The following is a 26,629-nucleotide window of genomic DNA, read 5'->3' as shown; positions in this document are numbered from 1 at the left end:
CCCTGTTTACTGGTTGCATAAATGTGTCTCCTGTGACTACTTGTTTTCAGATTTCGAGGGGAGGGTCTTTGATTTCATGATGACATACATCAACCACTTTGTCAGTGTGTTAATTCATGATAAACCGTGGAAAAGAAAGCGCAAACAAAACCTGTGCTTTTTCTCCCAGATGCAGTCCAAGCACAAACACAACATTTAAAGCAAAATTATCTGTTAAGTGGAGTACCTGTATTAGTTGGTGTGTGTGTGTGTGTGTGTGTGTGTGCTTCTCATCTGCATCACTTCATGTTGACACTGAAGAAGATCTGTGATGTTATCGTGCTAGTGTATGTATCCACTTTTTCACATTTTCAGATTGGACCATTATTTCGTTTTAGCAGCACATAACCGGCAATATTGAAAACACTTATAGCGCAGAGGTTGATTAATGTGTGAGGGGTGGCTCTTTTGTGGCCGTCTGGGACACCTTCAGGACGGATTCGTGTTTGCACCTCAAATGCGATGTGGTCACATGCATTTTTGACCACCTCCATATGTGTTTTGTGAGCTGATGAAATGTAGCATGCACGTTTCAGGGAACACTTGGGTGATGATTCAAAAGGGTAAATCTTTTTGTTTTTAGCTAGTTCATTGAAATAACAGTGTCCGAATGACTTCATTCATTAAAATGATTCCTACCTTGCTTGCTTTAAGGCAGAGTGTACAATACAATGTCATAAAACGCAATGTAGTGCATTGTCTTGCTGCAAAAATGGAAACAAGGAACAAAACCAAAGCCAGCATGTTTATATATATATATATATATATAATATTAATATTTGGTTTTTAACAGTATTTATTATCTTTCTTTTTAGAGGAGAAAGGGGGGAAGAAGAAAAAGAAAAAGCAGAAGCTTCTGTTCAGCACCTCTATGGTTCATACAAAGTAAACGGCACTGAAGTTCACCCTTCACTCCTGTCACCTTCCATATTCCTTCCCAACTGATTCTTGTTTCATTATGTCCCTTCATAGACCTTATTCACAGTAGCACCATATTTGATTTGACGTATATGAAAACGAGGCTGTGAGGGGATAGACTTAAAGTCTCTTTAACAGCATCCAGTGTATAAATCTGTATAAAGCTCCTAGATCATATCTAATTTCTCAGCAATTCATGTTTTCTGAACGTTTTTGACAAGTTTTTGGAAAGATGTGTGTTTCATTCGTTCATCAGTGGAATGATCCAAAACACTGTAAACAACAGTACAACCCATTGAAGAGACGTAAGTATTTCTCACAGCCTCGTTGCTATTCCCTTAAAAAAATAAAAATAAAGGATGGTGCTACTGTTAATAAAGTCAATAGCAGCTCCTTTCCCCTCTTTTCAGGTTCAGTAACCTTCAAGAAGTTGCTAAATTCAATGGCAATAGTGATGATGCACGTAATAGACTCAGTATTAGAGATCAATCCCCACAGTTGTCCTAACTGTCCAAGTAATCATTTAAAGAGCTCTACATCTAGTAACAATTGACATGGCACTGTAGTTTTTGTGCCCAAATTCCATTAGATAACACTTTCTGGAATGTGGATGGAGAAAACATGGGAATGGTTGTTGGTTTTGGTTTGCTATGATGTACTTTTGGGGGGTTTTGAGAGAGCAGTCAGCCAGCTGCAAAGACATCCCCCTCCACACTCACACTTTAAACATATATCTTGAGACTCTTTCAGATACTACAACCCAAACATTGGTGCTTTCAATATGGGAATAAAGGATTGTTAGTTGGCTGACAAAAATTTGCAAATGATTTAAAACTAGGAGAATATGCTAATTAAGAACCTGTGACAGGATTTATATGGATTTGATCTATTATTGCTTTATTCACATGCACATAAAAGTATGCTGATTTTAACACATTCATGCTTGGTTGTTACATTTGTCTTGAGTTTTCTTCCTGCTGCTGCTTCACAAACTCTGCTCTATTATTCTCTGTCACACTGAATTCAGCTGACTCTTACCAGCAATTACCATCTGCCCAACATGAAAGTCTTGATCGGTAAATTACAATAGCTGAATACTTAGTGGGCCTTTAAGCATTTGACTGTATTAGAGCCTCCAACTATGAGACAGTTCCATAATGTTCTATAGTGTTCAAAAATTAAAGAGGTGCTGAGTCCAGTGCTTGCTATGGTTGAGTGAATAAGAGAATGTAAAGACAAAGAAAAGGCTTTGTAAAATAGGTTGAGGGTTTATTTTTTCTTTATTTTCTTTTTTGAAATCTGAAGAAATCTGTGATTTCAGAACCTGCATACAGAATAATTTGGAATGAATAAAGGATTATGCACTGGCATTGTGTTGGGTCTTTTTTTTTTTGTTAAGATGTATTTTTACAATTCACATTTCTGTACACATTTACGTAGCATATTTGTTGAATTTTAAATTCAACCATTTTTTTAAATTAACTATTTTCTGATTGTAATTAAATGGCATTGCATTACAGTCTTGATTGCATTCAATAATGGTTTACATTTAAATGATTTCATTAAAAATGCATAATTAAAACTTGTAAATTAGAACATACCTATTTTGATGTTCTGAAAGTCCAGATCAGCAATAGTCTTAAAGATGCTCAGTAATTTTTTTTATTGATTTTTTTATGCTGTCTTGGAATTGAGTGGAACAGATATGTGGTGATGTAACATGTTTTACCTCTCAGAAGTTATCTAGGAGTGCATTCAAGAACATACAAATTTGTTTGGACACTGACCCCTAATGAAGTGGATGCAGCATCATTCATACACCATATTTTTCAGTTACCAATGCCATGTAGAAATTCACTATTCACAGTCAGCCATGATTAATTCTTGAAAGTGTCCAATAACAGGGTGGTTACTGAGATTGAGAAGCCTATCTGGCTGGTCATGTGATTCTAACATGGCAGCTGCCATGAGGAGACCCCTCCATGTAAAATAAAACCACTTTTATAAGGTTACTGATATGACTGGATTCCTCATGAGTGGTCATGATTTTAGTCATCTGCTTCAAAATTACTATTAATTTCTTTAGGAGGAAAAAAATTACTGAGTGCACCTTTAAGTTTGTTGTAGATACATAAGATGCTTTCACCAGATTGAGTATAGTTTCATTTATTTGTGTTCAAGCAAATGTTTTTAGTGATCTAGATGTTTTTTCTGACTACTACAACTATTAATTTTTTTCCGAGTGCACCAGGTAATTTTTGTGGTGTGTATTTCCAAAGACTGGGTTGGGACCATTCCCTCCATGGGAATGTTTAACAATGTCATGTCAGAATTATTGCATTTATGAGCTGAGAGCACATGAACAGCACCACAAAGCCCAAATTATCAGTTGGAAACTCTGAAAGAGATCAAGTCTGGGTTAGGGTTTCCTCTATGGTGGCTACAAAGCAACTGGACTAAACAGTTGCTACATTTGGAAACAGAAGAATGCATCATGTTAATTTTGTTTGCCAAAATGTCTGTCAAATTCTGGACTATACTTGTATAAAATGAATGGGTTTAACATATGTATTATTTCTCACATCAATATTGCTAGATAAAGTTCCTGCTACTCAGTCTCTCTTTAATATCAGTACATGTGAGAAAATTGTAAAGCTACAGATTAAGAAAAGGGAAATAAACACTTTGGTAATCGTGCTGATTTAGAGGGTCTGCACAGGACAAAAAAATGGATTAGATGGGTGTCTGTGTTACAGAGGCGTGTAGAAGTTTTCCAGGATTTGAAAAGATTTATTTTTGCATGTATGAAAAGTTATCAGGGTGATGAAAAGCTGGACGGTGAAAATGGACAATTAACAAAGATGGATATAACTAGCAAATGCCACTATTTGTCTGTCTTACATCAACATGGTGTATTAGATGTAGCAGATTTAAGACTGAAATGAAAGTCATTAATCAGAGAACTGGTATAACACCAAAACAGAAAATACATATTGGATGGATATTTAGAGCTGCAGGTACTTTGTCGCCATGGCAAGGATAGGAGCACCTGTTGGGACTCCAGGGAAGGGGCCACTGGATCCAGCAATATCGATATGGGAATAAGGCAGAGGGTTGTCAGAGTCCAGTCCATGCTAAAGGGCAAAGATATGGGTAGTTAACAACTTAAAAGGAATAATCTACCCAAAACTGAAAATTCTATCATTATTTACCATATACCATTAATTTTTCCACTGAACACAAAAGGAGAAATTTTGACAGTTCATAGATGAGGCTACACAGACTAGTCAACTACAAAGGTATATAGCTTCAGAAGACTTGCTGCATGCACTCTATTATATTTTTATGTTTTGTTGTCCTTTTAGGAGATTGACAATCATGGTCACTATCAACTGACATTGTATGGATGGAAAAGAGGAGCATGGATGTTCTTCAAAATGTATCTTTTGTATTCCATGGACAAAATAACTGCATTCAGAAGGACAAAAGGGTGTGTTTTCTCATAGTTCTCCATTCTGTAAACTATTATTGAAAGAGAAGACATTGGTAAGTTTGTGTGTGTGTCTACCTTGTCTAGTCCAGAGGCCATGATAAGGAAGGCGGCAGGCGTCTGGTGTCCGCGTGGTGTGGCAGAAGAGGGTAGGTTATTTGACTGCAGGATCTCCTCGTACTCAGACTTCCCTTTGTGGAACTCGTAATCCTCTCGACGAATAGTGGACACTTCAAACATATCTCCAAGAACTTCTCCCGCTGTCACACACACACACACACACACATTTCTGTAAACTAAAGCCACATTCATGGAAGCAAAAACAAGCAAACAAAACAAAAACATACCTTTCTGCCACTGCAGAGCGTTCCCGAAGTGGCGAGCAGCACCATTATCCATTATGATCTACAGTGAAAAATGGAGAGAGAGAGACAGATATGTGGCAATTTTACATGTTTTACCCTACCCTCACAAGTTATCTAGGAGTGCGTTCAAGTACTCACCGAGTAGTTTGGTCCCACGGCTCTGATGGCATGTCCAGTCAGAGTGGCGATTGTGAAAAGTTGGGGAGACACTTCCCTTAATGCCTAGGAGAAAAATGCACACTTTGGATATGATCTTAATTAGATGTTACCTACAATTTTTTTTTTATCCCCATTTCTCACAGTTTGGCATACCCAATTCCCAATGCACTCTATTCCTCATAGATGTGCAGTGACTCGCCTTGATCCGGGTGGCAGAGGACAAATCTCAGTTGCCTCCGCTTCTGAGACAATCAGCCAGAGCATCTTGTCACATGACTTGAGCGCACTGCCACAGAGACGTAGAGCGTGTGGAGGCTCATGCTATTCACCGCGGCATCCACGCACAACTTACCACGCACCCCGCCGAGAGCAAGAACCACCTTATAGCGACCATGAGGAAGGTAACCCATGCGACTCTACCCACCAGGGTCCAAAATTAACTTTTTAGCCCACCAGCCAAGGTGGCTGGTAGATGACAAAAATTTACCAGCCAGTGAGATTTCTTACTGGCCAATTTTTTAAAATTAATTTATTTAATTGCACTTTATTAAAGTGGATTTTACAGACACGAGAGAAAAATAAACAATACTGTTAGCATGTATAAAAGGGAACTGTTTTTTAAAGAATTTATTAAATATTTATTTGCCAGATAGTCCATTTAGAATTCTTTTTCAGATTATTCACTTAATACAACAAAACAAAATTTGTATTTTAAACTACATGTTGTCATATGAACAACCAGTTTGTAACTCTCATTAGTCTTATGAGCTTTAAAAGGTGCACACAAAGTAACTTTTGTCTTCGTTTCATCTTGGACTTACACTGACACCACTGATGTGCACAGAACGGGGGCTACAGGGGCGTAAGCCCCTGCCCCATTCGTACACAAATCTAAAAGGTGACTTTTTAAGCGGTGCCGCCTTTAAGAGCGCAGAGATGTAAGCGGTGTGCTTACTACAGCACAACCTCCCACATTACTGACTGACACCTAGCGGTTTGGATGCAGATCATTTTAAATCAATAGTTTTCAGTTTCAGATGCCTTGGAGAAATTTAGTAGTCACAGTCAGCAATGATTACTTTAATCAATGAGTGAAAGTGTCAAATAACAGGACAGTTACTGAGATTAAGCGAGTAATATTTGGCTGGTCATGTGATTCTAACATGGCAGCCCCCATGTGCGGACCCTCTCCATGTAGAATAAAACAGCTTTTATAAGGTTAATGATATGACTGGGGTCTTCATTTTAATGTGAGCGGTCATGATCTCCTACATATATTGCAAAATTACAATTCATGTCTTTAGGAGTTAAAACTTTTTTAATGAGGAAAAATTACTGAGTGCACCTTTAAATATACATAACACAGTAACAGTTCTTGGTTTATTTGGAGTGAGTCAATCAATTCAGTCAGCTCCAACTGATACATAAGTCTTTAATTCACTAAAGAGAGTCGGCTTATAGATTTACTGCCAACTAGGGATGACCCAATACCATTTTTTGGAGAACGTCTCTGTTATGAACACAACCTCGGTTCCCTGAGACGAGGGGAACGAGACATTGCATCATTAAGCTGACGCTATGGGGAGTGCCCTTCTAAATGACCTAGTTGAAACCCTTCTACAATAACGGCAATTCCAATATTGACTATGGTATTTCAGCCCCGCCCTTTTAGGCGCGAAGCTGTCTGGTATAAAAGTGGGCCCGCAAACACCATTCCTCAGAATTTTCTTACTGAGGAACAAAGAGTGCACGGTTCGCACCTCAAAGAACTCAGAGTCTTGTAGTGCAGCCAGCTTATGCAATGTCTCGTTCCCTTCGTCTCAGGGAACCAAAGTTACATAACCGAGACGTTCCCTTACGACTCGTTACGCTTGACATTGCATTACTAAGCTGATGCTTTGGGGAACAGAGTACCATCATGCCAGACTACACGACATAACCTTCCCAGAGAGGAAAACATGACGCCGCAGTCCTGCGGGACAGCGACCATCATGAGTATGCCGCAAGTGAATGACCCTCACGGTGGGCCAGAAAGGGAACACTCAGAATGGATATATGAAATATAGTCATAGTATGAATTAACCCCATCACGAACCCAGTTGGGAAGGAAGTTTTATTTAAAATTAAGTGCTTGTGACTTTGGGAACACAATGGTCCGAATGCAGGCGGTTGTGTGAAATGATGGAAAGCCTGTTCATAAAAAGAGGACTTGCGATGAGAGAGATATTACATCTAGGTTGTAAAACCCTGTGAATGCGTTTTGAGAAGGCCATCCTGCTTGCAATTCTTGTAAGGACACGCCGTTCGTCCATGCCCATGAAGATGTCCTGTCTCTAGTTGAGAGTGCTTTAACACCAATTGGGCAAATCGTACCCAGGGCACCAGGGTGTAAGCCAGGGTGATCACAAACGATCCAGTGAAAAAAGTCTTTCCTTGGAGACAGACATTCCTTTCGTATGTCCTCCATAGCACACAAATAGCTGGTCAGACAGTCTGAACTGACGGGTGCGCTCAACATATGTGGGTAGTGCTCACACAGGGAATAAAAAAAAAAAAAAACGCAAGGATTGTTCCTCATTTGAACCACCTGCGCTCTGAAGGGCATGGTTAGAACCTTAGGCACATAGCTTTTTCTGGGTTTGACAGTGGCTGCGTCTCGTCTGGAAGGATGCGTCCTCCGGAGGTCACATTTGTCGGCCGCATACGTCAGAGGCGGTCTCATTTCATAAAAGCGTGTAGGACACTTCGAATGCAGCCTTCGAATGCGACCTTCTTTCACAGGAATTCGGAGAATGTATGAGGTGTATCCTTCGTGGGCACTCACAATCCACAATTCTTTGCTTCAACGGAAATGTCTAAAAAAATAAAGACGCCAATTTGCCCGTAAATATGATGTTCAAACGCAAGGAATGTTAATTCCCAAGTTGAAGTACCTCAGTAGTTGGGTGCAGAGTATATGTATAATTAGAAGTATTAGACTAAAGTACACCTGTAAAATCTGTTTTCTTTTCTCTTTACATCATAACTCTCCTAAAATGTACCTCATACATTCCCTTCCAGAGGGACTTTGTTCCCTTCTCACTCAAAGCGCTCCCGCTTGTTAAAGAGTGGTGTGCTGTCATAGCAAACATGATACGTTCCATTTCCGTTTGTCCTATGAAGGCCGTCTCGTTTAAACGAGACTTGTTTAAAGGAGGACACTCGGTATACTGCAGGTTTCAAAGGACACGTCCTACCTAGCATGCAGCATTCCAAATGAAACAGCCATTTGCTTTTGAAAGGCCTGGACTAAACTCCAGACGTGAATTGTCGACTGACAGTGCTTGTAAATCACCGACCCGTTTTACTGAGGCCAGAGCCAGCAGTAATGCGGTCTTAATAGAAAGCACATGCAATTCTACAGAGTCTAGAGGCTCGAAGGGGGGCCCCGCGAGTGCTTTTAGGACCGAAGTTAGGTCCCAAGTCGGGACTGTAGCCGGGCAAGGGGGATTTAGCCACCTCGCACCCTTAAGGAACTTTATGATGTTTGCATATAGAGGCGCCGGCTTCAGATGCGTAATACAGATAAAGTTGCCACATAAACTTTGAGCGTTGATGGAGTGAGCCCTGCGTCTAAATCGCTCTTGAAGAAATGTAAGAATTTCAGGTATAGTGCAGTTCATTTCGGTATGTGAAAAGCACCAATCAGTGAACACATTCCATTTGAGTCCGTAAATGCGTCTCGTGGACGGCGCTCTGGCCTGTAAAATGGTGTTCAACTGAACTGCAGCAGTTCTGGCGTATTTAGCGAACTCCGTGTTCAGGGGCCACACATGCAGGTTCCACAGCTTGGGCTGGGAATGCCAGATTATGCCCTGCACCTAGGAGAGGAGATCCCTCCTCAGTGGAATGTCCCATGGCAAGGCTTCCAGAAATTTTGGACGGCATGACTGATTGGGCCACTTCGGTGCAACCAATAGAATCGTTTCCTTGTCCTCTCTGACTTTGCATATGACAGAGTGAAGGAGGCACACCAGGGGAAATGCATATTTGCGTTTCGCAGGCCATTTGTGGGCCATTATTCCACTCCCAGCAGGGCTTGGGACTTGGATTACCAGAGGGGACAGTGGGTGTTCTCCACAGAGGCAAATAGATCGATCTCCGCTTTGCCGAATATATCCCAAATCCTCAGGACAGTCTAAGGATGAAGACACCATTAGCCCTGTGTCGCCCCTTGGCGTGACAGTAGGTCCACACCATAATTCAGACGGCCTGGGACATATGTCGCTCGCAGGTAGAGGAGATGACACTCGCTCCACAGGAGGTGGTGACGTGCCAGTCTCAATGGCAGTGAATGAATTCCGCCTTGGCGGTTTATATATGCCACAACTGTCGTGTTGTCTGAGTGAATCAGAACATGACAGTTCGCTATTTCGGACTGAAAAACCTGCAAGGCTAGGAAAACAGCCGACAGCTCCAGGCGGTTGATGCGCCACGCCCTCCTCACACCTGTCCAGGTGCTGAAAGCCAGGCATCTGTCATACACCACCCCCCAACCTGTGTTGAAAGTGTCCATAGTCACCACTTTCCACCTGAAAATCTGCCCCAGCATGACACCTCACTGATAAAAGGCAGGAGCTTTCTAAGGTGCTAGAGCAGCTATACAGTGGCAAGATATAGTGATCCGCATGCGCCCTTGGTGCCAAGCATGTCATGGCACATGGTGCTTGAGCCAGCACTGAAGGTCTCATGTGTAAAAGACCTAATGGAATGATGATAGCGGATGCCGCCCCCATAAGCCCCAATGCTTTTTGAAACGGCCTCAGTGGAAGTGTTCTCTCCAGTTTGAACTGAGACAGACACTGGAGAATGGCCTGAACGCGCTCGCGAGATGCGCACGCTCGCTCGCTCATGGAGTCGAGACGGACTCCCAGAAAAGAGATTTGTTGGCTGGGGGGAAGAGCATGCTCTTCGCCCAGTTGACTTTGAGGCCCAAGCTGTTTAGATGAAGCAATAAGTCCTGGTGCTGGCATATTAGAGCCTCTGATTGGGCTAGTTTCCCCATCGGCTGCTATCGTTTCGGCCACAGCTTGCATGGTTTACCAGTGGCTCGGCGGCGACTCGCTGAGGCAGCAGGCTAGCCGGCCGAGACAGATCGGGAGCAAGCCAGTTGTGAAGAAGTATTACTCCATTTTGGCATAAAATGTCTCATAGCTTGCAAGTGTTGCAGAGTTGTGACATAGCGCTCAGCAAATTTATCCACAGAGCCGCCAAAGAGGCCAGCTGGAGACATTGGAGTAGTGGTAGACCGATGCCGATATCCAAAGAGCAGGGTGGCTGATAGGCCGATACAGTGCCAATATAACACAATTTATTATAGTAAATAAAAAATAAATAAATAAAAAAACTCTTATTTAGCACAATATTTCACACAAAACTTTAACTTTGTCTAAAAAAAAAAATATATATATATAGTATTTTAAATGCTAGATAGCAGTTTCTTCTGATTTCTGTTTAGTCATCAAATTTTAGTAATTTATTTGCAAATTAAGAAATTGTTAATATATTAGGAAGGAAAAAAACAAAAACAAAAAAAAAACAATAGTACACACACAGTAGTCCAGCAACCATAGATGGCATGTCCACATTAGCAAAATCACATTTGCTCAAAAATTACAGAATCAAACCAATTGTACATATGGTGTATAATGAATAAGACATTTACTTATAGCACACGTGAAGCGCTTTTACCTTGAAGTTGCACCAGAGACTATTTAGCAGAGATGGGCCAATTCTATTAAAATGAATGGGAGAAATTAGAACGCACAACTGCAACCAACAGTCAACGGATGTAGATAGAAGTCCCACCTTACAAGAAAAAGAGCCAATCACCTTTTAGATACAGACATCGCCTGTCAATCAACTCTAGAACGTGCATGCGCATTAGCTATAAAAGCTGGGAAAATTGCATTTTTTAGCATAATCTTAGGTAAAGCACCACCATTTATGATACCAGTGTTGTCAGATTTTACTGCTGATTTGAAATATGATCTTTGATCGTAATCTTAACCAACCGTTTTGGAGATTTCAAGTAGATAGGAGTAGCTGCACTTTCATGACTGGAAATAGCCTCCCGAGAGTGTTCCAAACATGGCCGACAGTGGACTGACTTGCTAGAAAGTCTTTGATTGCACTCACGCGCTCATGCGGATCCAGCATGAGCAGCAGCAATCTCCTGACAGTTTAAATGGCCTGGATAGGCTGCTTGGATTGTCATCGTGAATCAGAGGAACTTTTGATCCTGATCCTGAAGTCTTGATTCTGGCTGATAGAATGTGCGCTTCAGAGGAAGATAAGATAAAAAGATGGCGCCTCAGATGGCTGCTTCGGTGTAGAGCCCTCTAGCGTTTTTGTTACTGCTGAATATTTGGCAGAGCATACCTGCCAAAGTTTGATTATTCTGACATTTTATTAGACATCTTAGTTGGAGGTGCAGCGGTGCTCTACAAGCGTTCCAAAAGACGTACGCGAGGGAAGAGAGCTGGCACGCTTGTGAAGCTTCGTCAACGCGACTTTAGGACTCCACTGCAGAGTATTCATCTGGCGAATGTCCGCTCCCTCGCCAACAAAACGGACGAAGTGCTTCTGCTCACTCAGACAAATAAGAACTTTTCTAACTCTGCTGCTCTGTGTTTCATGGAAACCTGGTTGAATGAAGCCATCCCGGACAGCGCGTTACGTCTGCTGGGCTTTCAGCTGTTCAGAGCAGATCACAGAGTTATCGGGGAAAATGAGAGGCGGTGGAACATGCTTTTACATAAATGAAAGTTGGTGTACAGATGTAACAGCGTTGAAGATGTGCTATTCTAATTTAGAGGTGCTCTTCATCAACTCTAAGCCTTTCTACTCGCCATGGGAGTTTTCCCTTGTTTATTCTTACGCAGCGTTGCAACATCTGGATGATCACGTCACAGGCACGGCGCAACAACACCCAGACTCTCTTATTATTCTGGGAGATTTAATAAAGCTAACCTTACATGTGAACTGCCAAAATACAAACAACACATCACATGCCCCACCAGAGAAAGAAATATATTGGACTCTCTGATCACTGTCTGGTTCATCTTCTCCCGACCTACAAGCAGAAACTAAAATCAGCTAAGCCTGTAATAAGGACTGTAAAGGGATGGACCAATGAAGCAGAGCTGGAACTACAAGCCTGCTTTGACTGCACTGATTGGAGTGTTTGAGGCTGCAGCCACAGACCTGGACAAGCTCACAGATACTGTGACATCATATATCAGTTTCTGTGAGGATATGCGCATCCCTACTAGGACATTTTTATCATTCAATAACGATAACGAGGGCGATGCGCAAGCGAAGCTTCTTGAGACTCATGCCCTAACAGTGAGGGCAGTCTGTCTCCATGAGAGCTGACTCTGCGTGGGCACGGCCCAGACAGCTAATGCAGATCTCATGCTGGTCTCCCTCGCACAAGATGCAAACATGTAAGCGACTCTTTTAGTTATACACACACACACACACACACACACACACCTCCTGCCAAATCGCTTCGGGGATTCAGGATGCTGAAGCAGCCCGTTCACCAGTGAAGTGGGGAGGCAGAGTAAATGTTCGGTGGAACACTGCAGGGGAGCGGAGAGTCTTGTTGCCATGAAGATCCCGCCCACTGACTCATGTATGTCGATGCCGAAGAAGGGCTTCTAGACGAGAGATGAAACGCTGTCTTGAAGGAAGAAAATCCGGAGGAATGGTGTGTGCGCGCCCACTTTTATACCAGACAGCTTTGCACCTAAAAGGGTGGGGCTCAAACACCATAGCCAATATTAGAATTGCCGTTATTGTAGAAGGGTTACAACTAGGTCGTTTAGAAGGACACTCCCCATAGCATCAGCTAAATTACACATGACATTGAGTCACGAGTCGTAAGGGAACGAGTACTTTTCAGTACTCACTGATGCTGATAACTGTTTGTGTTAAAATTTTTTCTGAAACCCATGTCAATATTTTTTCAATTTTATCATCAAAATTGTCTACATAAATGAATTAAAACTTTAATCAAATGAAAATAGAACAATTAATTCTCAACATAATATTGTATATTATGTAATATGTATATTATTTTTTCAAATTAAGTGCTTTTATTCATAACCTCACAGCACAATCCAAGATACAACATGAGTTATTTTGTCAAATAATGTGCTGCATAACAGAGCATCATAAGTGAGAGATACTGCTTAAATTAGACAATTACTATTGATTTATTATTATTAAAAGTAGTAGTATTACAGTGGAAGCCCCTTCCGTTTCTGTTTGTTTTAACTGAAGTTTTCACCTCCAGAAAAGCCAGTCGTTACATAACTCAGAGTGATTATTAAACTGAAAATGGCTGCTATTTAAATATGTAGTCTGCATGAACTGAATTAGCGCTCTGCTCACAGTAATATGCTACAAACAGAGCATTTGAGTGTGAGCCAAGGAGCTCGTAAGAGCAGTCAAAGTCAGCACAACACCGGGTCCACACATACAAGTACATGAGCACGGTATCCCTACTGCTAACTGAGACATTGGATGAGCAGCAGGACTAGCTAAGAGACGTTCTTTGTAAACGCCTGCAACCTTACTACAGGCATACAGAGCACCCTTGAGGACAAAACTGGAACATAAATTTTACAACCTGAAACAAACTGATATAGAGGGGAAGTGCCCGCCAGAGTGGCGCATGACATTGTGAAATAGAAAATCTACCCGAATTTGGTGCTTGGCAGGTGTTAATTTTGGACCCTGCTACCCACTGTAGCAACCGGGCCAACTGGTTGCTTTGGAAGCCTTGATTGAGAACAGGTGTGGCAGTAATCAGGCCTGGGTGTGGCTAGAGAAATTGAACTCAGGTGTGAAACCACAGTTAAGTTATGTTTTAACAGGTGGGGCAATCACTTTTTCACACAGGGCCAAGTAGGTTTAGATTTTGTTTTCCCTTAATAATAACAACCTTCATTTAAAAACTGCATTTTGTGTTTACTTGTGTTATCTTTGACTAATATTTAAACTTGTTTGATGATCTAAAACATTTAAGTGTGACAAACATGCAAAAAAAATAAGAAATCAGGAAGGGGGCAAACACTTTCACACCACTGTATAAACACCATGGGACCACGCAGCCATCATACCGCTCAGGAAAGAGATGCATTCTGTCTCCTAGAGATGAACGTAGTTTGTTGCGAAAAGTGCAAATCAATCGCATCATAGATGGCATCATGAAGGAAATGTGGATATATTGAAGCAACATCAAGACATCAGCCATGAAGTTAAAGCTTGGTCGCAAATGGGTCTTCCAAATGGACAATGACCCCAAACATACCTCCCAAGTTGTGGCAAAATGGCTTAAGGACAACAAAGTCAAGGTATTGGAGTGGCCATCACAAAGCCCTGACCTGAATCCAATAGTAGATTTCTGGGCAGAACTGAAAAAGCGTGTGCAAGCAAGGAGGCCTACAAACCTGACTTAGTTACACCAGTTCTGTCTGGAGGAATGGGCCAAAATTCCAGCAACTTATTGTGAGAAGCTTGTGGAAGGCTACCCAAAAAGTTTGACCCAAGTTAAACAATTTAAAGGCAATGCTACCAAATAATAACAAAGTGCATGTAAACTTCTGACCCACTGGGAATGTGATGAAAGAAATAAAAGCTAAAATATATCATCCCCTCAACTATTATCCTGACATTTCACATTCTTAAAATAAAGTAGTGATCCTAACTGACCTAAGACAGGCAATTTTTTCTAAGATTAAATGTCAGGACTTGGAAAAACTGAGTTTGAATGTATTTGGCTAAGGTGTAGGTAAACTTCTGACTTCAACTGTATGTTTAACAGTGAAAGTAATAGCATTTCCACACGCACAATGCGATGAGAATTTACAGGATTGGGAGTAAACAGCTGTGTGGCCATAAGAAAGCCACATGTTAGTGAGGATAATCAGAAAAAAACAACTTCAATTTGCTAGGGAGCATTAAGATTGGACTGTGGAGCAATGGAAAAAGGTCATGTGGTCTGAGGAGTCCAGATTTACCCTATTCCAAAGCGATGGGTGCGTCAGGGTAAGAAGGGAAGCGTATGAAGTGATGCACCCGTCATGCATAGTGCCCACTGTCCAAGCCTCTGGAGGCAGTGTTATGATCTCGTGTAGCTTGAATTGGTCAGGTCTAGGCTCAGCAACATTATGCAGCAGTAAAATGAAGTCAGCTGAATACCTGAATGTACTGAATGACCAGGTTATCCCATCAATGGATTTTTTTTCTTCCCTGACGGCACGAACATATTCCAGGACGACAATGCCAAGATTCATTGGGCTCAAATTGTGAAAGAGTGGATCAGGGAGCATGTGGAATAATTTTTACACATGAATTGGCCACCACAGAGTCCTGACCTTAACCCTATTGAAAGTCTTTGGGATGTGCTGGAGAAGACTTTATGGAGTGGTTCAACTCTCCCATCATCAGTACAAGATCTCAGGCAAAAATTAATGCAACTCTGGATGGAAAACAATGTTTTGATATTTAGGTTTGCATAAGGTTGTCGAACAAATGCCACGAGAAATACACACCGTAATCAAAGCTAAAGGCAGTCCAACGAAATATTAGAGTATGTGTATACAGGTAAAATGAACATGTTGCATTAACATCTTCCTTCCTGGACTGATAAAAGACATTTCACTCAAACTTAAATTTAGAATGCAGAATTATTTCTAAACTGATAATTAGTCACCACTCACTCGTTGACAATGACAACAATGCTGCATTTTACTATTTAAAATGTTTATAGTCACATACTGCTTCATGCTATTTAAAAAAAAAAAAAGCAGTATACAGTATTTACTGTGCAATATTCAGTAAACAGTACGATAATATCATAAAGCAACATATTTACAATGGACAGAGTGTATACAGTATGCTGGTGTTTACCTGCTCCTTCATCTCACACAGCAAGTCAACCATGACCATTCTTCCTTCAGCATCAGTGTTCCCAACTCTGATTCTGTGACCGGCACGCGACACCACCAATTCATCTGCTACATAACAATCTGCCAAAGGGTACAAAAAAATAAAATTACTCACAGAAACAAACACACAAACAGATCAACACCACTGGCATAGAACTGGGGGTGGGCACACCCCCCAATCATGTATCTGTCCTTGTTTATATATATATATATATATATATATATATATATATATATATATATATATATATATATATATATATATATATATATATATATATATTTATTTTTTATTTTTATGAATGCTGAAAATAATTTAGTATGAAATACCTTGCAATTGCGTGACTGAGTCTGTCATAATCAGATAAAAAACTGAAGCCCCCCCATTGCCCAACTAGTGTTGTGCAACCCCCCTCTACCGTAGACATGGTACCTATTACTTTTCTCAGCGCTGGCTAGGATGGGCCAATCACAGTCGTTTATTATTACTGGATGAGGATTTTTAAAAATGCTTTTATAGATAATGCTGAGGCGGATTTCCATTAACAGGTATGAATCCTTGCAATTATCAGTTATTTTTGTATGAATTTAGAAAACATGAAATACATACATCAGATGAGTTATGTGTGGAGTCAGTGAAGATGTTAAAAGGGGCCCATAGAAATTATCAGTTATTTTTTTTTTTTTAAGGGTGAGGAAAGCAGACATTTCAGATGAGAAGGTAAGAATTGTCATTTTCTGAAAGAGTGAATGTTTTTCTGAATCATTAAACCTAATGCTTTTTCTGAATGTTTCCTGACTCCTCCAAGTGAAACGTCACCTTACCAACAAGCTTACGTCATCCCTCTCATGAGTGCGCGTCACAGAGATGTACGGAAGCGAACATTTGTAGTTAAAAAGTTTAAGTATTGTTTTGTTTCTAAAAATAATCAATCGTTTGGTCTCAGAAGAACTTCATTTGTCGACTGGAGTTGTGTGGATTATTTTGATGCACCTAAATATGCATTTTGGACCATCAAAAAATGGAGGACATTCACTTGCATTGTTTAAAGGAGGCGGCCTGAAATGAAATCCTAAAAATCTTAAATTCTGTTTTGATGAAGAAAGAAACTCAGATACATCTTGGATGGCCTGAGGGTGAGTAAATTATCAGCAAATTTTCGGGTGATCTATTCCTTTAAGGAGCCAAATGGCTGTTTTTAGTCACCAAATCACATAAATGCACAATTTAGATTGTTGTTCAGAAACAAGATACAAAGCAGAAGAAAAGACAGCTGCTAACCCATTAATGGGGGGTATAATAAACGCATATATGAGAAGATATGCAAGTTTGCATTCCTATTTTGTTTCAATGTTCACACCCCTTTCATAATTTATACAAATATAAGAGATAAAAGATTTTTTTATTTATTTAGTACTGCCCTTCAGAATCTACATAAGCAGATATTTACATAAAGCACAGTATGCATATAGTAGTGTGTTACCTTCTTGAGCATCAATGAATGTTTGCACTTTGCGTAATAGTTGTGTAAGAGTCCCTCAATTGTTCTAAGTGTCAAAAGCTGGATCTCATACATGTATAAAAGTGGTGCAGGACTTTTAATTACACATGGGACTCCTGTTTTGTAATGTCTGCACTCCCAGTTGTGAACACACTGATGGATGATTAGCGGAGAAAGTGACTGATTCAAACCTTCAGTTATTTTCAGATGATTCATGTTCAAAAGAGTAATTTGGTCACGACTCTCTCACACTGGATTTGTTGTTGCATGCAGTGAGCTCATCACAACAGAATGGGTGAAAAGTGGCTCGAGACACACTGGTGGTGCACGCTCTAAAGATGTATTCAATAACTCACAAGATGATATCTGACAAAACCGCACATGAACGCATACAACCCAACTGTCGCCAATGGCGACTAGATTTTAATTTATTGTCGCAATCAATTATTTTTGGTCGTGTTTGTGACCATTTTAGTCACAGTCTAGAGCCCTGCAAAGAGGGGCCCTCACCCCAGACCCATATTTGGACACAAATCCAACCAAAATCTACGCCATTGATCGACACACACTTACCAGAACCAACACTGTTCCGCACCATTGCCATTGCACCCACAACCTTGAGGTGTTTGGGCTTTAGTTTGGCTAGGATCTAAGAAATATACAGTACAAACACTGATGTTAGACTCTAATAATCAAGTGAATATTAGAAATTTAGGCATGTAAGTGGCAGTGCATGTGATCATCAATACCTGGAAGAAGCCAGCAACAGCAGCAGATCCACATTTATCTCTGTGCATTCCAGCCATGATTCCACCAGCCTTGATGTCAGCTCCACCAGTGTCATATGTAATTCCCTGCAACAGGATTCAATTGGTCAAAATCACTAATAATTGCATGCAAGAGTTCTGTTGTGCACAGAAAAATTTGTCACGCAACAGGTAAATATGACCCTGTATGGTCACTTCTGTTTAACACATTCCATATTTCTAGAGCCACAAGGTGTCATTTTTGTGCATGTATAGTTTGAGTTGGAATTATATTTTATCCTAACTTTAGAAAAAAATCTAAGTGCGAACTTAAATTATGATTTCTGTGCAAAACATTAGCACACATGTTTTATGCAAAAATATGTGCATGTAAACAGTTCAAGAATCAGACCCAATGTTCTTGTATACAAGAAACTACTCCATGGCTGTACAAATACAGTTGGCCTCAAACTCACCTTGCCGACCACCATAAGAGTCTGTTGAATGGGTCCTTCCCCACAGTACAGCAGCTTGATCACTCTGGCCTGATGACGTGGCACAGCTGAGGCAGAAATATGTCCCTTTTAAAGCATCACTGATGCACACATTACATAACACAAATCACTAATCCCAACCAGAGTTGGAGTCTTGATGTTTAATCTTGAGATCTCTCAAAACCACATAAATATGGCCTATGTGGAATTTCTGTTTTGAAAAAATTGGCAACACTGGAAGAGGTGAAAACTTGAGCATTTGAAATGAATGAGAAATCTAGACCAGTGGTTCCCAAACCTGTTCCTGGAGGCCCCACAACACTGCACATTTTGTATATCTCCCTTTTCTGACACACCGAATTCAGGTCTTGGAGTCTCCACTAACAAGCTGATGAGCTGAATCAGGTGTGTTTGATTAGGAAGATATCCAAAATGTGTAGTGTTGGGAGGCCTCCAGGAACAGGGTTAGGAACCACTGGTCTAGACTCCAATTCTGATCCAAATATGATGTAACAGCAGCCTAAAATTGTCTCTGTGATATCAGATTAAACTATCCTCTTACTGTTAGCACAGCGGTTTACTGCAGCCAAACAGGGATACTCTTTCTCCAGAGTATTCAAATCGCTCACGACTGTCACCTGAGAAAGAGATCGAGATTAATAAAGAATGCACACTTTTTACTGAGGTGAGCTATAGCTTTAAAAGTTCTGACTGCTCAATAAACACATGATGCAGTAACAGCTGTGATTTGAACTACTAACGTTAGTGCTAGGTAAGTGACTATATATTATTGTGGAAGAATGGCACTTAAAATAACTTTTAATGAAAATTTGTTCCCTTGATATTTTTATTATGCAGTAACTAGTTTAGAAAAGCAGTAAGACACTCAAGGCAATGCTATATTGTGAATACGGTCATGGCTAAAGGGGCTGCAGGCACTCATTACAACACCCTTTAGACGTGACTATATTTACAGTATAGCATGTTTGCTCATACACTGTTGCGGAAGTAAAGACTCACTTTTACAGGACTGTCCTTGAAGACTGTTTGAACATAATCGGCTACACGGGGGGCAGCCATACGCTCTGGGTCAGAGCCACCAATATCCCGATATACGAACCTACAAGAGAAACAAATTGTATACCATAAACAACTAGATAGAAATGTGTCTTGACAGACTTTACCTATGTTGGCTTGACAAAGGCTTGTCTGAATGTTTAAAGTAGTTTTAAAATTTTGAATTTTGACAGATATACAGGAATTACAGTTAGACAAACAACCAGCTATTTGGATTTAATAGGCAGATACTTGAGAGCCTATGATTGGATCATTATTGCAGTGATTAATATGTTTCAGCTGACAACAATTCTTTGAACCCTAACTGATACAGTGTGTAGCTTCTCATTTCTTAAACAACCATGCCGGAAGACGTATCCCATGGTTGTGGACAAGATGTTATGGTGTTTCAGATGGGGCAAATTATTGGCCTGCATCAGGCAAAGAAAACTAAGGAGATTTCTAAAATCACTGGAATTGGGTTAAGAACTGTCCAACACATTATTAAAACCTGGAAGGATAGTGGTGAACCGTCAGATTCGCGGAAGAATTGTGGTCAGAAAAAATTATTGAATGATCGTGATCAGAGATCACAAACACTTGAAGTCACATGGTTAAACAACAACAAAAAAAAAACAGTAGAACTCACGGCTTTATTTAATAATGAAAGTAATAGCATTTTCACATGCACAATGTGACGAGATCTTACAGGATTGGGACTAAACAGCTGTGTGGTCACAAGAAAGCCACTTGTTAGTGAGGCTAATCAGAAAAAAACGACTTCAGTATGCTAGGGAGTATAAAGATTGGGCTGTGGAGCAATGGAAAAAGGTCATGCGGTCTGATGAGTCCAGATTTAACCTATACCAAAGCAATGGGTGCATCAGGGTAAGAAGGGAAGCATATGAAGCGATGCACCCGTCATGCACAGTGCCAACTGTACAAGCGGAGGCAGTGTTATAATCTCATGTAGCTTCAGTTGGTCAGGTCTAGGCTCAGCAACATTATGCAGCAATAAAATGAAGTCAGCTGAATACCTGAATGTACTGAATGACCAGGTTATCCCATCAATGGATTTTTTTTCTTCCCTGACGGCACGAACATATTCCAGGACGACAATGCCAAGATTCATCAGGCTCAAATTGTGAAAGAGTGGTTCAGGGAGCATGTGGAATAATTTTCACACATGAACTGGCCACCACAAATTCCTGACTTTAACCCCATTGAAAGTCTTTGGGATGTGCTGGAGAACACTTTACGGAGTGGTTCGACTCTCCCGTCATCAATACCAATGCAAAGAAATGAATGCAACTCTGGACGGAAATAAGTTGTTACGTTGCATAAGGTTGTTGAAACAGTGCCACGACGAATGCGCACCTTAAAGCTAAAGATGGTTCAAGGAAATGCGACTTCGTTCACAGTCTGAAGGACTGTGCCTAGTTTGATGAATGTAGCTTGAAAGCGCTAGGAGGTGTTAGTGTTAGAAATTTTGGTCTCGGTTTAGGGATATTGAAAAATAACTATGTTGGCTTCATCAAGTCAACATAATAAACTTTGTAAAGCTGCTTATTGCACACAGTGGATGTTCTCCAAATCTGTGTGAATTATTCCACATACCTTATTATTACTACTAGTACTATAAATACACAAGGATTCATCAATAAGAACAAACATTTAAATTCTCTTAAATCTGTGTTTCTGTATGTACAAAAGTGTTTGTATATCAGTTGAAGTGATAATCACCTAGTCTATAATACAAAATCTTAATGCTGTCTTTAAGCAGACACCCTGTGGTGCCCCTGAGTTGCTACGTTACTATAGCTATGTACTGCAAAGGAAACCAAATAATAATAATATGAGAATTAACCATTGAAACAAATATATCAGCTGAACAATAATCTAAATGATGGGGGAGACATGTCCCCATTTGAAGTTTATGGATGTTAAGGCCTTATTTAGTTCACTTATTAAGCTGTTTTCATCATGGGGACTGTGAGTTAGGACCCCAGAATGAAGGGGCCTCACACACGCAGACTCTTACCTGCCACTCTCCAGGGCAGTGGCCAGCTCAGTAATGTCTGCTCCCTTTGACTTATCTTCCACCCAGATGCCCAGCATGGCCACCTTATGGAGGGTCGATTTCAGTTCCCTCACCTCTAAAGGCTGTAGAGAGAGAAATAACTGAGTAACATTGTTTTGGTATTTCCAGCTATTAAAGTCTCTAGTTATAGAGTAGAGAGGCAGAGAAGTAGAAATAAATAAATAAAAAAAAAAACATTAGTTCTGCAAGATTTCTGTAAAGGAGGTGGCTAGGCAGGAACATTTTTAAAAATGTAAGCATTTTGAAATACTGAGCCTTGAAAAAGTACTCAGCCCCCAGTGCATTTTTCACAATTATTTGTCAGATTCCAAATTTAGAATTCATCAAGTAGACTTTTTCCCCCAGCTGGTAAAATGTACAAATCTCTCAAAATTAAAAACATTAAACCTAAAACTAGAATTTTGAGAAGAAAAAAGTACTCATCTCCCTACTTTAATACTTGGTTAAACCACCTTTTACAACTATTATAGCCATCAGTCTTTTTGGATAAGTCTCTATCAACTTTGCACAATGTGATGGAGCAATATTATCCCATTCCTCGCAAAATTGCTCAAGCTGTACTAAGTTAGTTGGGGATCGGCAATGGACAGCAATTTTGAGGTCTCTTCACAGATGTTCAATAAGGTTGAGGTCAGGAGTCCAACTGGGACAATCAAGGACATACATTTTCTTAAATTTAAGCCACTCTAGTGTTGCTCTAGCTTTGTGCTTTGGGTCATTGTCCTGCTGAAACAAAACTTGGGCTGTAGTTCCATATTTCCTCCACTTCTGTATGATGGACTGTACTGAGCTCTGAAGTATGTTCATTGCTTTTGAAATGGCCTCGTATCCATCCCCAGATTTGTGCTTCTCCACAATTATATCCCTAATTTGTTTTGCAAGCTCTTTTGTCTTAATTTTTTTTTTTGTTCAAAGGAAAATCCAACCATACAATTTGATCTTATAGAGAGAGAAGGTACAGTATTTATTAGAGTTAGACCGATATATCGGTGCCGATAGTTGCTTTTTTGGAATTATCGGTTATCGATGTCAATGACATAATTTCGTCATTTTAAAATAAGAGTCCCCGGTGTGTTTTGGCCTTGTTTATACTTAATAGTCCTGCGTTATGCACTAAATCTTCCTTTTTTTCTGGTTGTTATTGGGATTTTGGTTGAAAAAAATAATAAACAACTGCATCTGGGTCTTTTCCAACCATGGTAAAGAAAGATTTTTTTCTTTTTTTACATTCTATATATCGATTTTAAAAACTATCAACTGCTTAATTGGTTATCGGCCTTTCCCACCACTATCGGTCGACCTCTACTATTTATGATCATGAAGTAATTGAAAACCAATTAATGAATACACTTTTTATTCTCAATTTTAGTTTAATTTTTTTGTCATGATATACAATACTGTGTAACAGCTGAAGAAAAAGTTATACTTTAATATATTCTAAATTTGGAATCTGACAACGAAAATTGTGAAGAGCGAAGTACTTTTTCAAGGCACTGTATATAAGCAATACAAAAAATTATTGTACAGTTAAAGTCAACATTAAACAGCATCCTCAAGCCATTTTATATCTGTAATCTATTATATTTCCAAGAGAAACAGGATATTCAATGAGAAAAAAACAAACAAAACGTATAGGGCGGGACTTGATTTTATTTATCAGGATTGATTGAATTGAAAAAGTGGGCATTCCATACCATAATGGAGCAACAACTGAATGAGGGTTTGCTAAAATGATGCTTAGATAATAATCATTTAAAAAAAGCATCTCACCACATAGAGAGCTTGCAGGGCTCCCAGTATGGCCGCTAAGGTGTTTCTTGCATAGCTGTTGTGTTGGGGGCAAACCAGCAGAGGGCACTGCATGCCAGCTTTCAGAGCCCTACGGCAAGGAAAAAGAAGATCTAAGAAGTGAATCTGCCAGATGAGGAAAAACTGCACTTCAAAGAGGGAAATGAGTTTTAAAAGCACAGCAGGCTACGTACAGTTAGAACACCATGTTCTTTTCACAGGATATAAAATTCATAACAAATCAGAGCCTCATTCTGAACGTATTATGTTTGCATAGGCACCTCTTAATGCCATTAGCACCAGCATCGCTGAATCGTCTGACATCATCATAGTCCCGATTCACTGGACCAGTGGAGGCAAACACCAATCTGTTTCCAGGGAGACCAGGAACCTTAACAACCACGACTTCTTCCCCTATGCCACTGTCCACCTGAATGAGTGACAGATGTAATAAATCAATAAACATAAAAATCTATGTTGTTAAAGTGTGTGTGTACATTTGTGTGTGAACTCACTGCACTGTAGTCCTGCAAGGGTGCTTTTAAACACTCCAGCACATCAGGGAGCTGCTCACAACATTGGGCTACCAAGATAATGCCATCAAAACTGTAAAAAAAAATAAATAAATTTGAGAAATAATCCAAATCAATCTTCATAATATTTAAATCATCTTTCACTTTAATAGACATGTACTACATCCATACAAACAGTGCTGTGATAACTTACCTTTAAAGGAATAGTTCACCCAAAAATGAAAATTCTGTCATCATTTTATCATTCCAGAGCCATATGAATTTCTTCTGGGGAACATTTCCATTTTTTTATTTTTTTTTTAAAGAATATCCTTACTATTTTTTTCCCCATATAGTGAAAGTGAATGAGTGCTAAGGCTGTCAAGCCCTAAAATGACAAAAAAAGCACCATAAAAGTAGCATTAAAGTTACATATACACTATATTCCAAGTCCTCTGATAGCTCTGTGTAAGATACAGACTGAACTTATAAGGGATAGTTCACCCAAAAATGAAAATTCTCTCATCATTTACTCACCCTCATGCCATACCAGATGTGTATGACTTTCTTGCTCCTGCTGAACACAAATTAAGATTTTTAGAAGAATATTTCAGCTCTGTAGGTCCATACAATGGAAGTGGCCAGAACTTTGAAGCTCCAAAAATCACATAAAGGCAGCATAAAATCCATAAGACTCCAGTGGTTAAATCCATGTCTTCTGAACTAAATTTTCACATCATCTTGACATCAGCAGTCTCTTTGGCGATCATGATTTCAAGCTCGATTAGACTTCCTAGTGCCATCTAGCACTCTGCGCATGCATCAAGCTCTAGGAGGTCTAATCGAGACTGAAATCATGATTGTGCCTAGAGACTGCAATGTCAAGATGTACAGTGAAAAAGGAGAAACATTTTGGTCCGTTCTCACCCAAAACCGATTGGAACGCTTCTGTAGATACAGATTTAACCACTGGTGTCTTCTGGATTACTTTTATACTGCCTTTTTTTTTTTTTTTTTTTTTTTTTTTTTTTTTTGGAACTACAAAGTGTTGGTCACCATTCACTTGCATTCTGAGGACCAACAGAGCTGAGATATTCTTCTAAAAATCTTCATTTGTGTTCTGCAGAAGAAATACAGTCATGCACATCTGGGATGGCATGAGGGTGAGTAAATGATGAGAGAATTTTCATTTTTGGGTGAACTATCCCAAAGGTCTTTATTATTCAAAACTTCACCTTTTGTGCTCCATGGAAAAGAAAAAGTAAGTAATAAAGGTTTGAAACGACATGATGAAATAATGACAGAATTAATGACTTTCCATTGAATTTGTCACCTTTCTTACTGAACTTATAAAGGCCTCAAACTTAAGACAGTAATCTGTACTTTTTCTCATGTCAGCACAGTAAGAGATCTGATAGCAGGTTGTAAAGTCCATGTGTTGCTTGGCCAACTGAGATAATAGCAGTGATGATAAAATAGAATAAACTACTGTGGTTTTCTCACGTTTGATCCTTGCAGTCAGTGGTCCACTGGACAGGCTGGATACTGTGAGGAAGAGATCATTAAAGCATCATTTTAAGTTTTACACACTTAAATATTGTGTTAAGCAAAACTCGTTATCTTGCTGAAGGCCTTGAGATGATCTTATCTTAGAGTACAAAATAAAATCTCATGTTTTGCATGGGTAATTACAGCTGGTCTCAGTAATTATGATCATCTTTGACATTTGGGTGGACTCAATATACTTTATTGTTGTTAAATGTCATGCAGTTTGAAAGGAGGTTGGGCAGTTCTTTTGAATGAGCAGTGCATAGTTTTGTCTATTAAATGGCAAATCAAAATCATCCAAAATGTCATTCAGACAATTCCAGCAAAGACAATTCCTGGTTGCTGACATGGCAAATAAAATAAAGAAATTAAAGAAAATGAAAGGAAAGTAAAATGAGAACTTGTAGTGTCTTTTCAGTATCATATTATACTTAATTTTATTTAGTTTTCTTATTTCTACCGATATATAATAATTCCACTATCTCCTTTCTTATAGATAAACAATGGATAGTTTGGAACAAAGTGCAACACTGCAACCAAATATCATTTACACGAGCGCGCCCAGAAACGGGAAAAAATGAACAAACAAAAATGCTTAAAACTCCACAGATCAATATTTTAATGTAGGAAAAGTGACCTATTTTATTAATCAACATTTTATGTATCTGTCATTACTTTTAGCTTTTAGCTATTACTTTAAACTCATTGCAGCTGCACAAAAGCTCAGAGATAACACAGTGTCTGTACTAAACACATACACCAAACAAAAAGGAATGGGCCAAAGTGGTAATGGTAACTCATTTTAAACATGATATTGCAAGTAATCCTCTTACCTGACAGACATTGTAAATGTCCGCTCGTCGTCTTGAAGAAGTGAAGCCGACAAGACTTGCCGCCCGTCAGCTGACAGA

General features: G+C 39.7%; 2 protein-coding genes across 3 annotated transcripts in view; one reads left to right on the top strand and one right to left on the bottom strand.

Annotated features, from left to right (window-relative positions):
• Positions 1-2,325, top strand: part of LOC127415090 (RING finger protein 10-like) — a 15,244-nt gene extending 12,919 nt beyond the window's left edge. For both annotated transcript variants that reach the window (XM_051653639.1, XM_051653638.1), the window contains exon 17: positions 855-2,325. In XM_051653639.1, the coding sequence (XP_051509599.1) occupies positions 855-928 (74 nt within the window). In that variant the 3' untranslated portion in view covers positions 929-2,325. The remainder of the gene's footprint in view (positions 1-854) is intronic.
• zgc:152830 (uncharacterized protein LOC767682 homolog) lies at positions 2,219-26,629 on the bottom strand. The gene is made up of 16 exons (XM_051653649.1): positions 26,552-26,629; positions 25,674-25,715; positions 24,174-24,264; positions 23,940-24,088; positions 23,641-23,749; positions 21,811-21,932; positions 19,734-19,833; positions 19,276-19,351; positions 18,696-18,781; positions 18,223-18,327; positions 18,047-18,122; positions 15,934-16,052; positions 4,951-5,034; positions 4,795-4,852; positions 4,526-4,707; positions 2,219-4,091 (listed from the first exon to the last, which is right to left on the bottom strand). Exons 1-16 carry the CDS (start codon positions 26,560-26,562, stop codon positions 3,963-3,965), a joined length of 1,539 nt encoding a protein of 512 aa, XP_051509609.1. The 5' UTR covers positions 26,563-26,629; the 3' UTR covers positions 2,219-3,962.

Source organism: Myxocyprinus asiaticus, chromosome 24 (assembly GCF_019703515.2).
Source record: "Myxocyprinus asiaticus isolate MX2 ecotype Aquarium Trade chromosome 24, UBuf_Myxa_2, whole genome shotgun sequence".
Classification (NCBI taxonomy): Eukaryota; Metazoa; Chordata; class Actinopteri; order Cypriniformes; family Catostomidae; genus Myxocyprinus; species Myxocyprinus asiaticus.
The sequence above is the reverse complement of the archived record's forward strand: the minus strand, read 5'-3'. Positions and strand labels throughout refer to the sequence as shown.